This window comes from Vigna unguiculata, chromosome 9 (assembly GCF_037176805.1).
Source record: "Vigna unguiculata cultivar grain cowpea cultivar isolate G323 ecotype 2 chromosome 9, ASM3717680v1, whole genome shotgun sequence".
Taxonomy (NCBI): Eukaryota; Viridiplantae; Streptophyta; class Magnoliopsida; order Fabales; family Fabaceae; genus Vigna; species Vigna unguiculata.
In genome coordinates this window covers 3,359,517-3,377,945 of record NC_140800.1, presented here as the reverse complement: position 1 = coordinate 3,377,945, position 18,429 = coordinate 3,359,517, and the positions used below count along the sequence as shown (strand labels likewise).

Here is an 18,429-nt window from a genome sequence, read left to right as displayed (position 1 = left end):
AATTTAGTATCATGATGAATATTTATCAGTACGCTTTAGTGAGGATTAAATCCACAACTTCTTTTACTCTTCTTCTTAAACTTACTTAATTATTTTTATTTATCCAAATTAACCACTAAGCCACATTATCATACCTTATACACTTTATTATGTGTTGAGTTGCGGAGAAAAGTTGTAACATATAGTTTAATATAACTAAAAAATCATGAAAGAATTATTCATCTCATTATTTTTAGAAGATGCAATTTTCACTTTAAAAATATATGAAAACAATATTTACGTGGTGTTAAGTGTCGTTCATTGAAAAAAAAAATCTAAAATGTTTATTGATTGAATTAGTAATTTGGTCTTATATTTGGACATTTGATTCGTTTTAATTCATATATTTGTTTTTTTTCCAGTTTTTATTAATTAGAGTCAATGTAATCACATTCGTAAAATGAATGTTAACATAGTTTGTAGGTGATCACATATCCAAATCCTCTTATTTCGTTCAAGCCCATATTTTCGACTACACAATGTCATCGAGATTGTCTCATTAGAATCCAAAATTGACTCCTTTAAATCTAAGATATCCATTTTGTCTACTCATTTTGAATTTGTTCTCAAAACCCGTGAAGGACGACACTGATAGAAAAATGACTACACTGTCTCCATGTAAAAAGTACAAAAACTCAACTGAGTCAGGAAAAAAAAAAAAAGAAGATCAAATTACTAATTAAGTGTTTTATTGAACTAATATATAGTCACCTCTCAAACTATGTCAAATTAATAAAATAATTACATTAACTATAATTAACAAAAATTAAACTTAAAAAAATAAATATAAATACCAAAACAAATACAAACCTAAAACCAAAATAGTAATTAAAAATATCTATTTGACAGAACTTCAGACAAAAAAATAAAATATAAAAATAAAAAGTAGAAGTTTTGAAAAGATCATGATCTTTAATTGACGTAGCATTTATTCAATCCTATAGTTATTAATGACTTAAGTAAGTACGAAAATATTGGAACGTTTTACTTTGATGGTGTGAAATAACTAAAATCGATTAAACAATTTAAAGATTTAAATTTAGATGTAAAATTTTCTCTATATCACATTGGGTTTTATGTGTTTATCATAACTATTCGAATTAAGATTATAATTTATATATTTATGAAACAAAATCAATACATGCATATGGAGTAAGTTTAGGAAAATAGAGGTGTCAAGAACAATTTCTTTTATCATTCAGTTTTTTAAAATTCAAGTTCTGAAAATCCTCTCTCCCTCTTTTTTTTTTCGCTTTCTATTTGTCAACATTTTCCTTTATTTATGTACACAACTCTTGTTCTTAGAAACTTTATCGTCTTCAAACTTACCACTTAAATTAAGATTTTATTTTATCAAATTTTATAATATTTTAAGATTTTTTTTAAATAATATAATTTTATTCTCTTACACTTTACATACCCAAACAGAGCTAATGAATCTTGTATACTTTATTAATTTAACTACAGTTGATTTACGTGACAATTATAAAGACATATATTTTAATAGGTGATCAATATAGTTAACATTTTGAAGTATCATATTATACTGGACCTTCTTATAAATTAATCATGACTATGACTATAATAATGAATATGAGAGCAATAACTATACTAATTTGATTTGATTGTACTGATTATAATAATAATAGCAACCCCAATCATAATGAATAAATAAATAAAAATCACTCGACCAATAGAAAATATGAACGATAATTATTATATTTTTATTATTTTCATAAAAACTCTCCTCCCAAGGAAAAAACATGTTGTTTGAAAAAAGAAATACAATGGAATATAAGATAAACAAATTATATCATGTCAGTATAAGAGAAACATTTAATTACATAAGACTATCTTATATTACATATTGTTTCACGGATATTTAATGATAGATTTACTAGTTAGTTAGTAATTATTAATGAATTTATTGACAACCATCAATGATAATTTTATTTATAGATTTTTTATTGTCCATAATCCACAAATAAACTTAAACTATTAATGTATTTTTTTTATTATTAACAAATATTTATTAGCACTAATATATTTCTGCTTATTAACAGATTTTATTTGTTAGTAATTATAGATTTTTCTGTAATATATTATAATTATTTTTTTTGTATTTGTATGGATTTCAATTATAATGGTCGTGTGATGTGGTGTAGCATGTGATTTTACAGGTGAGGTGAAATATGATAAAAATGTTATGTTTTAAGTTTTGAAATTGATATGTATAAATTTATATATAGTTGTCTCCTTTTAAATTTCTTAATAATTTAATTTTTTAAAATATATTTTACTGAAAAAGAAGAATGTGTTTTGAAATAAATATTATAATATAAATACTAAATATGATTATTACAGTAAATCTTGATATAAATATTTTCAGAATATTTTTTAATAAAAAATAAGACTAATCATTCAAAAGAATAATAATTCCCGAAAATTTATAATTCTCAATAACCATGATTTTTTATAATGGACAAATTTTGCATTTAAATAAAGTTCACTTGAAAATCAATTTTACAGATATTCATCCAGATATATAGGATAATACTATTTCGGTAAATTTTTTATAAACATTCTTTAAAAATAAAAATAAGATTTTTTTATCAGCTAAAACATTTCCTCGAGTTTATAAATGAATGAATCACCTCGTATACAAATTAATTTTAGCTTCTGAAAATTTTTGTTCAAATTTTTCTATAATTTTTTTTTAACGAGATTATCTGAAATAGGACCTAAATTATAGAAACTAAGAATTGCAATCGATACGGCTAGAAATCTGGACAATAAATGTATAAAATAAACACAATAAAAATAAAAATTCGTTCTTTAAATCACCATAAAAATCTTCAATTATTACATATATTTTAAAGTTAAAAGGTGAACATATATACTTACCGCAAAATAAAAAAAATGTTATTATTATTATTATTATTATTTATATGTGATATAAAAACAAAAAAGAAGAGTATGGTAATAAGATAGGAGAATGAGGAAGTGATAGTGGGAGGAAGGTGAGAAGCAGCGAGAAGCAAGAACCAATCGAATCAACGATCCAAACAAAAACATAGAAAAACCGACGTTCCTCTTTGTTGGTCCCTAAACTACAACACTGTGTGTATGAACATTAGAATTGTCGTTTCGCCGTTTCTCGTTTCGTTTCGACGCCTACGAAGCTTCTACTACTCCCACTACCACTTCCAATTTATTACCCTAATTACTATCGCCAACCTTTTTTCTTCTGCTTTCAATTGCTTCGCATTGCATGGACCATTTCACCTTCTAACACAATCAATTTTTCTTCCATAATTTGTTTCCAGACCCAGAGAAAAAAACTACCTGAAGAAGTTGATGAATTAATTAATCTTAAACATCACTTCTTTCTCTCTCCAACCTCAATCCCTTCACTTGCCCCACTTTTTCTTCAGAGCCTTTATCTCTGCCTCAACCCCCTATTTTCTATTGTTTCCTTTGTTCCGCTATTTTGTGGTAAGTTTTTTTTTTTTTTTTTGGGTTTTGTTTTTGTGGGTTTTCGGATTTCAGTTGCGTATGTGTTCAATCTGTTCAATTTGATCGACTTTTTCCATCTTCTACCTTGCTCTGTTTTATTTTTATTTTTTTTTCCTTTTTCATTACTTTTCTCCTTCGGGGTTTATGAATTAGATTAAATGTATTTTTTTTTATGTGTGCCATTCAGGCTGTGGATCGGTTATTCACCCTCTCTGTGTTTTTTCAGTTTGTGTAACAGACAGAGTAAACATGAAACATGAGATGGTTACTGCTGTAGCTTTGAGTATGAAATCGGAGTGCTAAAATTGATATTTTGTAATACTTAAGCCTGTTTGTTGAAGGCAAGTTATAAGTGGAAACGTTTTGGTTTGGGGGTTTGTTTCATCTTTATGTGAAATGAAGTCACTGTGGACGACCCAGTTTATGCTGGGTTCATCATTGGATTTTCGTTATTACTAACGATTATAGTTTTCTGATGCCACTTTTGAAGAGCTCAATATCACATGTTTTTAGGCGTGGTGCCATGCTTAAAGAATAAATTTTAAGTTCTACCTTAAAAAATACTCCGTTTTCTGCGCATAGGAAGAATTAGTTTTTGGCAACTTGTTGGTATTTTTTTTCATAGCTGTCACTATTTTATGTTGGCTTGCATGATAATAAGGTATCCACATTTTGTAATGGATTTGAGATTTGTTTGTAGCATTATTTTTCTTTGAATTAATCTTGCTTCTTAGAGAATTTAACCTACCAAAATCATTGTTATGTTTGTTTTGAAGATACAAATGGCTGGAATGTCAAAGGAAGAAGTGACTGGTAGTCCTAAATGGGGTGCTTCAATTATTATGCAGACAACAGAGGATGTGGCAAGAGCTGTTGCTTCTGCTGTAAATTCTCCAAGGCCATCCGTTATATATTCATCAAAAAATGATCAAGGTGGAAATCAATTTCAAAGGCTGCAGTATCAAGTTACAAAAATGATAAAAGGATTTTCTCGCCCTTCTGAAGTTAAATATAACAATTACAATCCGGAAATCCTGACAGCTCAGAAGCGTCAATGGGCTGCAAACTTTCAGTTACAGTACATGGTAGAACTAAAATCTTCTTACTGAATCATTAGAAGTCAGAACTAGATGTTTGTTGCACTCTTTAGCGTAAACTATGAGGAAATTTAAGTTGGTTGATACTGTTGGATTTTGGTACTAGGTTTTAAATACTTTTCCCCTTAGTTCTTCATTTAGCAGTTTGGCCCAAGCATGAGTTACTTGAACATTCAGCTGTTTCCCTTTTCACCTTAAACCATCATATCTGCATATGTTTCTTTTTGCTAAATGTCATCATCAGCGTTTTTAGATTTGTGCCTTCTTTTTGACTCGGCACGCAAACTCATACTAATTTGTTCCCAGACTCTGAGACTTCCTCATATTTTACAGGACCATAGGTCATGGAAGGAGCCAACAAAGCTGTTTGAAAGCATGGTGGTTGTTGGACTTCATCCGAATTGTGATATTCAGGCACTGCAAAGACAATGTTTCTTAAGAAAGTCTGAAGGCCCTGGCAAATTAAGAAGTGCTCTTGGTTATCAGAATCAATCTCGTGTGGGGCCTAGTCTTGAACCTCAGGTTTTGATAATCAGATGCATAAATTGAATTTCCATTACTATAACTGTGATAATTATTCTAACTGCCTCTTGTCCTATCACTTTTTTTTTTTCCCAACAGTACTTTTGCTGTGTCCACTACAAATTTCATTGGCTTCTGTTCTGAATATTGGTTTTATGTTCAGATGTATTGGTATCATGACAACTTTATGTTCATTTTATTTCCAGGTCTTATTTGTTTACCCTCCAGAAAAACAGCTGCCTCTTAACGACAAGGATCTTCTCTCTTTCTGCTTCCCTGGAGGCTTGGAGGTTAGGTGTACGCACAACGAACTTCTAATTTCCCCCTACCCGTTTTATGCCACTATTGTTACTATCAACATCTTCACCATCGTCATTATGAGTATCATTTTCTGATAAATACTGAGAACAGATTACTTCTAGCATTGGGGAATTATTTTGACGATAAAAAGTGTCCGGAAAAAGTTGTAGCTTTTTGAAAGATATTCCCCCATCCCAATTTAATATTATGGAAAAAAACCACGTATCTTCCTTTTGTTTATAATCAAAGGGGGGAATAAGCTGAAACTACTTTTATAAAGTTGTAAGTTGTTTTCATAAGCTAGAAAACAGTTTATGAAACTATCACAAGCCATCTGCATAAGCTCTCCCATAAACTTTTGTAAGTACTTGGGTTATTCAAAATAAGCAGTAAGAAAGCTCTTCCAGATAGGTCGAAGAGTACAGCGTTGTTATCAAATAAAAACCTACTTAGATTAGGAACCCACAATACATTAGTATACAAAAAGTATCTTGATGAATCAGAGTGATCAATATTATTTTGTATTTAATTTTTTGCATCAATTATCTGAATACCAAATTTTTGGTTGATGTATCTGCAGTGAGTTAGATTTATTTATTTTTGTGTCAGTAACTTATATGGAACTTATATTTAGGTTTTGCTTTTTCCTGTATCTGATTTTAGGTTAATGCTGTCGAGAGAACACCTTCCATGAGTGAATTGAATGAAATTCTTTTTGGGCAGGTATTTATGAAATATTTTTATTCCACTAATATTATGCATTATGCAAATTTTCTTTTGTTAGTATTATAATATTTTGGCTTCATTTGGCCAATTAGTAACTAACAGTCTGAAATTATATATCTCTTTGTCAATCTGGTTACTTAGCATCTGCAACTTCATTGTATACAGACTCCTAGCATGTTTGTTTTATTGTTAACATGCGATCCATGCTACTTTAACTCCACTCCATGTTTCTACTATCATTGAGTTCTACCTATGTTCGAGGCTTCCCAACTTCATAACAAACACCCTATCAGTATATTGGATGACCAACTTGTATGATGAGGCTGGAGAGTGTTTGAGATTTTTAACACGATGCTCACCTGTGTTTGTGTATTTTTTTTTGCAGGAACACCTTAAACAAAGGGATCTATCTTTTGTATTTAGACTACAGGTAACTTAAGTGATCGAATCATTACTTTGTTTCATCTGTCTTATATTTTCTTATACTAATGTTCTCTCTCTTTTCCTTACATCAATATATTCTAAGAATGAAAATTGGATTGTATATTTTTGAAACTTTCCAAAATCTATTTTGGAATTATATATTTCACAAATGGAATATGCTAATTCATGTCTTTTCATTTTTCACTAGTCTAATGCATCTTTCTAAATTATTCTTAGCAAATGCTATTTGAAAAAATTACTGAAGGAATTAATCCTTACGATTATGTAACCACCCAGTTGTATGGCAATATTCAGAGTGGTTAATGAGTAACCAGTTCTGGACTTAGTTAACCAACCATGTTAGTAGCAACTTTTTCCCGAGGTGCATATATTTTCATCATTATTTCCTTTCACTATTTCACTAGGTTTATAGCTGGTCAATGTTAGTTTGGATTTTTTTGTTGTTGTTTTTGTACCTTAATTTTCCTTGGGTCTACGTTTGTAGCTTTTTAGGTTTACCTCTTCCAAGGCATCAAAGATTCATATAGTCCCATTCAAGCTTTGAGTTTTTGGGTCCCTCCTTAATGTTTTTGTTTTTTATATTGTACTCATTCCTGACAACGCTTCTTTCTTTTGGGCGTCTTTTAATGACACAGGGTGCTGATAATTCAACTCTTTATGGATGCTGTGTCTTGGTTGAAGAGTTAGTGCAAAAACCCTCTGGATTGCTTTCCCTGATTTCTGAGAAACGGTCAAGTTATTCTCCTTTGAAACGCGAACGCCATTTATTAACTACACAAAGATGTTACTGCATTCTCTCAAGGCTCCCATTTTTTGAATTGCACTTTGGTGTGTTGAACAGGTAGGTTGGGATGTTTAACATATCTTGTCATTTATTGTATTAATTTTTGGAAGAACAGTTCTGTTAGTATTGGCTGTTATGTTGTGTCTTTTATGCACCAAAGTTTGTCAAGTAATTAATGATCTGGTGAGGGTTTATAGGATTAATGTGCAATACTGAAACATTAGTGCTAGTATTAGTGATCCGGTGAAGATTTATAGGATTAATGTGCAGTATTGAAACATTAGTGCTAGTATTTTATATGTTTGTGGAAATTGACTTGTCGCTGTGATTGCTTAAATATTAGTTTATTTTCTACTACGAACTTTTTTCAGTTTCAAATGGACTGATAAAATAAATACCTGCATTTCCTTAATTAATCAACTAGGCTGAAAAAGACATACAATAAGCAAATCAATGTTTAATAGTGAGAGGAATTCATGTACTTGGGCAAACACTTCACACCCAATATAAGTTGGAGGAAAAAACCCTGTTTTATTGATGTCCAGATGATATTAATTGAAGTAAATAACATATTGGCTGAAAGTAATTGGAAATGGTTCAATCTTTGCTGGAGGCAAGATGTAGTTTGTTGTGACATAAATTTGGTCTTAGCACAGTGGAGTAACTTTACTATTTTCTTATAGGTGAAGAAACTATCAAACTTGTCCATTGTACTTGGGAAATATTAAGTGTATTCAAGATATCACACCAAATAGAGATTTGGCCAAGTTATAGCAGTCAATTTTTGAAGTTGTGTTATATGCTTAAAGTTCACTTTCAAATTGGTGTCAGAGTGTGTTGATCCATTTTTGACTATTTTAGTCTTGTTCAGTATACGCCGTCTGACCTTTGTTTGTCATCACAGTTTTCTTCAGACTATTAAGAACGACATTGTTTTTGAAGGAGCCCAATGGAATTGATTGATCTATGTATGCAATAACATCTCATGGGATATGCTTGTTTGTTGTTAATTTAGTTTTGGTAGCTTACATTATTGTGTGCTGTATGTCATCTTGGTGTTTGGTAAAATTATTGGAATTATGCATTTTATATGTTCACATTTAATGTGTTAGAACTGTTGGCAATCTACTTGACAGTATGTGTGCTACACTTTTATGGTTTTTGTTTGATTTACTGTGCTGATATCTTTGTAGCATCTTCATGCAAGAACGACTAGATCGCTTGACGAAAAACATTGGAGATTTAGATTTAGAATATGTTGAAGATAGCTGTGGTGAAGACAATTTTGGGGAACATTCAGAGTGCACGTTGGTGAATGATAGATTAGAAGATAGACATGATGACAGTCCAACGATTTCTCAATCAAGCCTAATAAATTCCTTACCGGAAATCATTGAAGATGATAGTAGTTATCCCAAGAAAGAAATAGTTAACGTGGAGCTGCATATATTTAATGATAGAGTCAATGATGACAATCCTGTGTCTTGTGATCTTGAAAAGGATAAAAAAAATGTTAATGAAGAATCTGCCCCTACGAATGCTGACGATTGTGATTTGTATGGAGATGCTTTTGTAACTAATAAACAGTCAGAAGATAGGCGTTTACCCAATGCTATTCTACCACTCTTGCGGTATTGCCAGTATGAAAGTTCTGAATCTTCCTGCAGGTACAACACTTTTGTCATTGTTCAGCGCATTTAGTCTGTATTTATGTAAAGTTAGCAAATGTAATGGTGTTCCCTGTGTTTTGTTTTGTGGTCAGATCTGAAAGAGCCAAGAAGAATATCTTCTGTATGAATTGTTTGATGTACTTGATTCTCTATAGGTTCAAATAATTTTGTTACTTGTTTATTCCTTGACTTCAATTGACAGCAGATATGTTGGTTGATTTTTTATTAAGTGTTGTTCATTACTATTATGTTGTCTGGTGTATTCTTGCATATGTTTTGTGGAATGAGTTGATGAGGAATATCACAGCAGTCATTGAATGACTCTTTATGCAGTTATGTTTTAGTGTGAATACGCTGTGGTGTATTATATTTTTGTTGCCTCTTCCAAATGGTTGAATAAAACGTATGGCTGTTTTATGCTGCGTTCAAGGTTCACCCTGTGAAGGATATTGCAGTTATAATCTGTTCATTTCACATCTTAAACATCTGCTTCGTGCAGTTTTCAGGGCTCTCCTTGTGATGACAGGAATTTCAGGAGTGATGCCGATGATACCGAGACTGAAGATGCTTCGTTCTCTGGTCAAGAGGATTTGAATGACCTAAATGTTATTCTTGAGTGGGCTAAGGTTTGTACTTTGAAATGCATTTTGTACTGTTATTTTTTGGATTGTGTATTGATATTAACTTATGTTATTTTCATCAATTCCCAGGCAAATAACTGTGGATTATTACAGATTATAAGTGAGTATTATTGCTTAAGTTGCCCTGCAAGGGGCACATCACTTAGGTTTCATCCTTTGGAGCACCTGCATCCTTTAGAATATCACAGACCAGATGATGCAATTCTACATCTTGCTGGTTCAACTGTTGATTTGAAATCTTTCAGTGCAGGCCTGGAATTTGCAGAGGTACGTTACGGTAATTATGTATTGTGTTTGATGCCCATAGACTCATGACAATACTTAATTTTTTGTTTGTTCTTCTCAGGCTCACAATTCTCTTCTGGCTGAGGAGGAGGCAACTGCATTATCTACATGGGCTGTAGGGTGCATGTGTGGTACCTTGAGACTTGAAAATGTAAGTTCTGTTATACCTTGTGATTGAATATATGTTCTTATACCAAATATCTCAACATTTGTGGAAAAAACTGATTTGACTATGGTGCCATTTTCATAATTCGTCAGCTACTTTAGAAAGCAGAGGTTATGGGAGATATTACATATATTACAACTGATTTATGGGAAAGGAAAACAGTTCCAAAAATTATGATCTATACATGATAATAAGTTAACGCAGCTGTAAAGAGTTGAAGGACACATGATTAAACAAGTAAGCCTAGATGGCATTAAAATATTGCTGATCCATTGAGCCCCGGAGTTGAAATGTATTGATTTGTGTAGAATTTGTATAATGTTTGTCCAGGACTTTTACAGCTACATGTTGGTTTGAATGGTTTTATGTCTATTCTGCAGGTGTTAGCATTCTTTGCAGGAGCTCTACTGGAGAAGCAGATAGTTTTTGTCTGTTCTAATTTGGTATGTCTTGTGGCTCAACTTAAGTCAGTAATGATATTGTGAATATTGTTTATTTTCTCTATTCAATTTTATATTAAGGCTAATGTTATCTGATCCATTGGTTGGATACCTGTATATGCCTTTTTCTCTCCCATGCACTGTTAGAAACAGTACTAACTATATTTGTACTTAAGTTACCCTTGCTCTGTTAGTTATATTTAGATTTGAATTATGATGTGCCCATTTTGGCCTTGCTGACATGCTCATGCGTTGATGGTCAGCTATTTTGCTACTTATTCTGTAATGTACAGACAGCATCAGGAGTTATGTTAATTATCTTTGAATCTTGCAAATGTGCATATCCTCTGTTTACAAATTTATTATATCCACATTGAATATGGTTAGCTATATGTGGTTTTGACCCAACCCAATATTGGATTGGCTGATTTAGAGACTTTAATTGTCAGAAACAAGCATCTCACTTGAATTGTTGACATTTCATAATAATCCTTAATGGAAGCAATTTGATTCTTTTATGACCAGGGAATCCTATCTGCGTCAGTTTTATCAGTTATTTCACTAATTCGGCCCTACCAATGGCAAAGCTTACTAATGCCGGTTTGGTTCCTCTCCTTTCATATTTAAAAATCAATATGGATTTTCGTAGTTTTTAGTACCACTTCTCGACTACAGAATTTGATAAGAGCATCATACTCTTCTAGGTTCTACCAAATGACATGCTTGAGTTTCTGGATGCACCTGTGCCTTACATAGTGAGTATTCTGGTCTTGCTGTACTATAAGATTAATACTTGATTTACTTACATAGATAAAGATATTGAATATTGTGTGTTGGAGCTTGTGAAGTCCATTAAATAATATCTTCTATAAATTTTAACATTAAAATTTGAGTGATTAGTGTGGTATGTAGTTTTAAATTTGGTTTCAACTGTTTTTTATTGTGGCCTTTTTTTATATTGATGATATCATTTATCATAACTGACTTGCCTCAAAATTGATACTTCAGGTTGGTATCAAAAACAAGACCAGTGAAGTTCAGTCAAAGTTAACTAATAATGTTATCGTGGTTGACGCCAACAGGAATCAGGTCTGCTATTTCTTTTTCTTTTTCTATTCTACAATGCCATAAAGCATGGTTCCCATCTCCTTCCCCAAAAACAATGTTGTTTGTATTTGTTAGGAAATTGTATGCTTGGCTACTTCTATCCTATTATCTTGCAAAATTCTTAATTGAACACGAATGAAACGATGCTATGCATTGTTGAATTCATACTGCTTGATTATTATCATTTGCACTTTTATGTTTTCACATTTCGTGTTCCTTTGAAATTTATTTTTTATCAAATTCGGTTTTTTTTCTTTGTTTGGTAAGAAAGTGCTCAAATTACTCATACAACCCAACAACTGAATTGGTCACCCAACTTCTACTCAATATATTCAACCCCACTGAATTAGTTATACAAAGGGTGTTTATATATTGCACCCTAACTAACTGAGGTAGTTAGAGTCTGCATGTGAGTCTGGATGAAATATTGTGGGTTTATGTGAGTTGTGTTTTAACTTCTATCATACTTTATTTTAAAGTTATAGCAAGATAAACATGATCTCTTACAACAAATGCTGTTTTTTCACCATAGGTGAGGTCATCAGCAATACCTCAACTGCCACGGCAGAAAGAGTTGATCGCTTCTTTACGCCCTTATCATGCAACTCTAGTGGGAGAAAGTTACTTGGGTAGGAGAAGGCCAGTATATGAATGCACAGAAGTACAGGTGGGTATCTCTTAATTATCACTTCTTCCTTATACATTACGCTCCCTCATGTCCTCTGTTTCTTTCTCTCGCTTTTTTGGTTAGGTATTTATACCAATTTTACAAATTCGGTTATTCATTTGCCTAATAATTCATCATTTTATCAGAGTTTAAAAAAATACTAGTTTTTGATAGGTTTATAGAATGTCATATTGTCAACAATCTGTTATTCATATTTCTGTAACATTGTCAACAGTCATGTCAGCATAATGTCACATCATCTTATGTTGTTTTTCCAACAGGTAGAAGCTGCCAAGGGGTTCTTATCGGTGTTAAGGACTTATTTGGATTCCCTTTGCCATAACATTCGTTCGCATACAATAACCAATGTACAATCCAATGATGATAAGGTCCGTGTTTTCTCTTAACAGCAAACATCATTGCATTTTTATGGGTAATCTATATATATGTATGTATGTATGTATGTATGTATGTATGTATGTATATATATATATATATATATATATATATATATATGTATATATATATATATTTTCCAATTGTTTCTAATGTCTCACGTTCTTAAAATAAGGATTTAATCAAAGGGCCTACACTTATACAGTGGTTAGTTTTTGATGATCAATTGATTTGAGTCTGGAAGGGTAGGGTTGTAAAAATACATCTTAAAGTATTGGATCTACTTTATACACTTTAACGAAACACGCACCATAATTCTTTAGTGGGTAATCTTTTAATACTACCCTTATAACTACATTACCTTCTTCTCCTGAAAATTCTTTATTGGCTAAAATTTTAAGTTCAGCGACGTGGCACTCAAGATAGATAAGTTTAAATTGTTTGTCTATACTTATGTTTTCTTGGTCTCTTTATGCAATTTCACACTAGGTTTTGCTCAATTTGCTGGCATTGAGATGTAGAATGATCATATTCTTATGTTCAATAAGCAAAATTAAAATATAATTAAAACAGGATTATGTAAATTGAACAATTCTAATTCATATTCTTATCATAGTTTGCAAATATTTACTTGCATTGCAAATAACAGACTTTAGCTCACAATTTAAAGATATGAATGCTTGTACGTTCAGGTATCCTTGCTTTTGAAGGAGAGTTTCATCGACTCATTTCCTTATCGTGATAGGCCTTTCATGAAGGTTTGGCTCATGAACTTTACATCATGATTTATGCTAATTTTGTATAAAGTTATCTTTATTTACTTTCTGGTTTTAAAAACCGGAACTGACTCCCAAAATTTATTTGATTTTCAATTTCTCAAGTCCAATTCCAAAAGCTATATTTATGTGAATATGATTCAAACATAGTTTCATGGTGTAGTTTTTCTAGCTAAATTGTGTTAGTGCTTGACAGTCATTGTAATGCTTTATATCTCCGAGGTTTGGTCAATTTATTCTCAACTATTGAAGGATATCTATCCATCTATCTATCGCCGATGACAAGCTTATTGACATCAGGCCAAGCCAGGTTGTTAAGGGTTTTACCAAAATCTTGAGATTCATGTGGAACCTTTACCATGTGGCTGTTGAGTGTCTTGTACTCTTGAAACATATGGCTGAAAATAGCTACTTGTCACCTGGATTCGATGTAGTTCTTGATTGGGGAATTGACTTGTTCTAAAGTCAAGTAAACACGTGATTGCTGTGTTCTCAACTGCATCCATCTACTTGTTAATGTGGCAAACCAAGTGAATGTGCATAATAAGCAATAATTCTTTATAGGTTGACATGCATGTTCAGTAGAGTACTTATTTGTCAGCTTGCTTAAATACTTTTGGCATGTTTATCATATTCATGTAATTTATTGAACGTCTAAGCAGAGATTTTATGTTTTTGGGTATTATTCCCAGTTTACTGATTCGGATTTTTCCTTTGTTGTCTTTTGCCAAATAGCTTTTCGTGGATACACAGCTCTTCTCTGTGCACACAGATCTTGTTCTCTCTTTCTTCCAAAAGGAATAGAGCTATTTGGGAATATCACTGCCATGCAAAGCTTGAACGCAAGTTCAGTGTTGTATAATTTCTCTAACTATGTATGAGTTAAAATTTTCTCCCTTCATGTAACGAAAAATTCCACTCGCATATAGGCTTGCTGCAGAACTTGTATATAATTAGTTAGATAGTATATTTAGTCTTAATAAGTGCTATTAAGGTTTCACTCTTTGTAAATGACAATTTTTGTTTCATACACCAAAAGTGAAAGTTTTATGCTTACATTATGGATAGAATGCAGAAATTTCTAGCTGCAATGTCGAATACGTTTTCAAGTTCTTATAAACATTTGCGAGGGCTAATGAATATTCATTATCAATGTAAGAAGACCAAGTGTATGTTTGATTTTTGTTATGATGTTCCTCCAATTCCAAGCATTATACATTCACTTTATCTGCTTCTATCGAGTTAATATTAATCTTATTCTCCTTGGAGCACTTGCACTAATGATTTGTGAACATTTTTAAATACTTCATAAATGCATATCACTTTTCTTTTTGTCACATCATACAACTATTTTTGTATTTTCTCTATTCTGTCTTTTATCTCAACTTGAACGGGTACTTCTGGATGAGACAATAATAGTTACATCAGATCCATCAGAGACAAAGTTTAAGTTTCATTATCTTAAGACAGTATTAACCCTATCTAACCATTAACCTTATATATAGAAATTAGATATAACTTATGTTTCATTAAAAGGTTATGGTTTCCAAATACCCAATGAATACAATTTAAGGTTCATTCACATAAATTAATAACAATAATTAAGATACTCCATATTTTTCAAAAGAACCTCATTTAAAGATAAATTAAGAAAAAAAGAATTCTTTCTGTTCATTTTGGAGAGTAAAGAGGTAGTAGCAGAAGAAGATTTGATTGAGTGGAAAATTTAGAGCCCTACTGATTGAAAGACAGTAAAAGTAAAGGTTCCTTCCGTGTCTGGTGATCCATGGTCCCAAAGGAAACAAACATTTTTGCAGTTTCATGGTTTGTATGATCCTCATGGGGACCAATTTTATTAGATTTAACTACCCTCAACCTACTCTAGGTACTTTCATCACTTCACATGACTGTCTCCTCCTGATGCCAAATATATGTTCAATGCACTCTCCACTTCATCACTCACCTTGTCGTCTTCTAACACTGTGAGAATGTGAACCCCGTTTATGCATCATCATTTCTTAAGTTCTTTCACACCACCAAGTTTAAAATGAAGCTCTACACTTAAATGCTCCTGCTGCTGCTGCTGCTGTTGGCCATAGCATTGTTGAAAACACACGTAAAGGCAAGTCACGTGGTAATCTCAACCTCTTCATAGCATTTTCTGCTCCTCATTATTAATGTTTTTCCCAAACAAATATCAAAGGAACAATGAGAAGAATGATCTTAAATGGGCCATTTTCATATCAGCTTTTTCAAAACTTCAACTTAAACTGCATGTAACAAATTTCTTCTTTGAAAAATAGCCATGTAGGTGGGTTCATCCTATATTTGTTGATATCTTCAAGCTTTTAGCATAGCCCTGTAAACTTTTACTGATCTATGACTTTGGTTTATACATACATATATTTTTTTGGGGGTTAAATAAAACTTTTAACTTATTATTTCATGAAAAATTCAATTTGTAATTGCAAATGTTGTCCCACATGTTATTTACACAGGTACAGATTGAAAGAAACTGATGACCTACTTGGCATTCCCATTGCAAGTTGGGGAAATCATAACTATTGAAGAAGCGTGAGCTGAGTGTACGACTGTGTGTGAGATTGTGGTCCAAGTCCAAAATCTGACACCCTGCTCCATGATTCAAAGCTAGAATGATGTGAAAAATTAATAGTGCACACATTAGATCAAGTAGGTTGTAGATTTTCTTATGAATGAGAGAAAAGAATGTGAACAGAAACTGAGTTACGTAACACTTTTCTCATGAATAATGTGCATGCGTGTAAGCTACTTATACATTTTTTAAACCAATGACAGATAAATTCTGAACGCAAAAGTTGCAGCACTAGTACTAGATACATGAAAGATGAACCTAAAAGTAAACACAGGAACCTTAAGATTTCAAACTACCCTTGAAAACTTGTTTTCCAACAATAGCTATAACAAAGATACCTGCATTTTCCCTTGAAACTGTCACAATAATGGAAACATTTTATGTCTCCCTTATTTATTTCTTTAACATGCAAGTGTTTAAAAGAAGATGGTAGTTATTTTGGAGCTTTGTGTTTTGACAAGCACTTGGCATGCATAAGAGGCCATAGATGTTGTGTTTTGATAAAGGGGAACAAATAATTGAACAAGTACTGAAATACTCCCTCTAACTATAAATGCTCTCAACATTGTTTAAAATTGGAAATTGTGATCTTTCAGTCACTTCAGATATGCACCATACTTGAGTGATTTGCTAAAGTATCATGCTATGTCACAGTTATGCAATCATACAAACATACTTTATTTTGTTACATACTTTAGTTTCTGTTGTTTCTATGTATATTTTCACAAAAGTAAAAGTGCTTAAAAAGGAATATAAGTGTAATTTACTCTTAAAACGTGTGTATATCTATATAAGTCATTCTTTTTTTTATATTTAAAAATATTCTCTCTTTATTGTAAAATCTGGTGTATAAAAAGTATTTTACATGAATAAGTAAAATTTGATGCATTGAATTTGAAATAAGACAAAAAAGAAAGTTAAAAAAGAAGTAATTTACTTGACATGAGAATATAAAAGAGATAGAAATAATGCATTTGAAATTAGAGTTGGAGTGTGGTGATGGTGTACGGATATATGATATGATATGAAGACTCGTACTCTTCCATTCTGCAATACTAACAGTGCAAGAATACCTCACAGAATTTAATACGACCAAACAATTTTAATATATCAGACCAACTTTCCCTCTCATTTTATTTATCTCTCCTACCCCTTTGACCATAACTTTCTTTCTAATAAAGATGTGAAAGTCATCCACTCCAACTCACTTCATAAAATTCTAAATATGGATATAAAACTCATTGTTTTTAAATTTTAAAAAGGAATAAAGGTAACTTTTTAATGTGAATTTTGTTCAGGTGGAAGTTATTCAATAAAGGTTTAATAGTTCTTTTTGTCTCATGATTTAACGTTTTTCTATTTATTTTTTATACAATTTTATTTTTATATTTTTTTTGAAATGATTCAATGTATTTTTTTTTTCATTAGATCTAGTGATAATCATTTAGAAGACTGGAACAAGAAAATGAAATAAAGATAATGTGATTCTGCATATATAATGTATATGTCTACGTCCACGAGCACATTAAAAAATATTTTATTTCTATGTTTATTTCAAGTTTTACGTAAAATAGATAACAACATTTCATAGTATTAAAAATGTGGAATTAAATCAAGATCCATAACAATTCTCTCCCACTTGGTATTTAATTTACATTATCACCTAATGTAGTGCCTTCATCATCAATTATTCTTGAAGGCCAATTGAGACAATTCTCTCCCACTTGGTGTTGTAACAGTCTATTAAAATATTAGTTGGATTCTCTGTAGCAAGATTAAAGCAAGTCTTCATCATTTATCAGGTTTCGGATAAAATGATACTTCAATTTAATGTGTTTGCATCTAAAATAAAGAATATGGGGATTTTTAGCAAGATATATATCACTATGACTATCATTGAACAATGGAGAGTCATCTTGCTCTTTCCTTAATTCTTTTAGAATGTTCTTCAACCATAACATCTCATTTGCTGCTTATAAGATAACTACATACTCAACTTTTGTGGTTGAGAGAGACTCTTCCTTCAAGTTTAGGCATCCAACTGATTGTTGTACCACTCAACATAAAAATGTAACATGTTGTGTATTTTCTACAATCCAAATCACCTCTCAAGTTTGCAACAAAAAATCCTTATAAAGTAAGATTACTTCTTCTAAAAGACAAATGCATATTTGAAGTGCCTTTCAAATATCTCAATATCCACTTCACACATTTACAATGCTCCTTTTAGGGTTTGATA

At 31.5% G+C, this 18,429-nt stretch overlaps 1 protein-coding gene across 1 annotated transcript; it reads left to right on the top strand.

Moving 5' to 3' along the window:
- Positions 1 to 3,027: 3,027 nt before the first annotated feature.
- Positions 3,028 to 14,764, top strand: LOC114163070 (uncharacterized). Its single transcript, XM_028047133.2, has 19 exons — positions 3,028 to 3,534; positions 4,332 to 4,640; positions 4,986 to 5,174; positions 5,381 to 5,464; positions 6,138 to 6,197; positions 6,586 to 6,630; positions 7,280 to 7,485; positions 8,622 to 9,095; positions 9,598 to 9,724; positions 9,809 to 10,006; positions 10,086 to 10,175; positions 10,571 to 10,633; positions 11,156 to 11,230; positions 11,335 to 11,385; positions 11,639 to 11,719; positions 12,270 to 12,404; positions 12,686 to 12,793; positions 13,493 to 13,558; positions 14,312 to 14,764. The coding sequence occupies exons 2-19, from the start codon at positions 4,338 to 4,340 to the stop codon at positions 14,378 to 14,380; spliced, it is 2,424 nt and encodes an 807-aa protein (XP_027902934.1). The 5' UTR covers positions 3,028 to 3,534; positions 4,332 to 4,337; the 3' UTR covers positions 14,381 to 14,764.
- Positions 14,765 to 18,429: the final 3,665 nt, after the last annotated feature.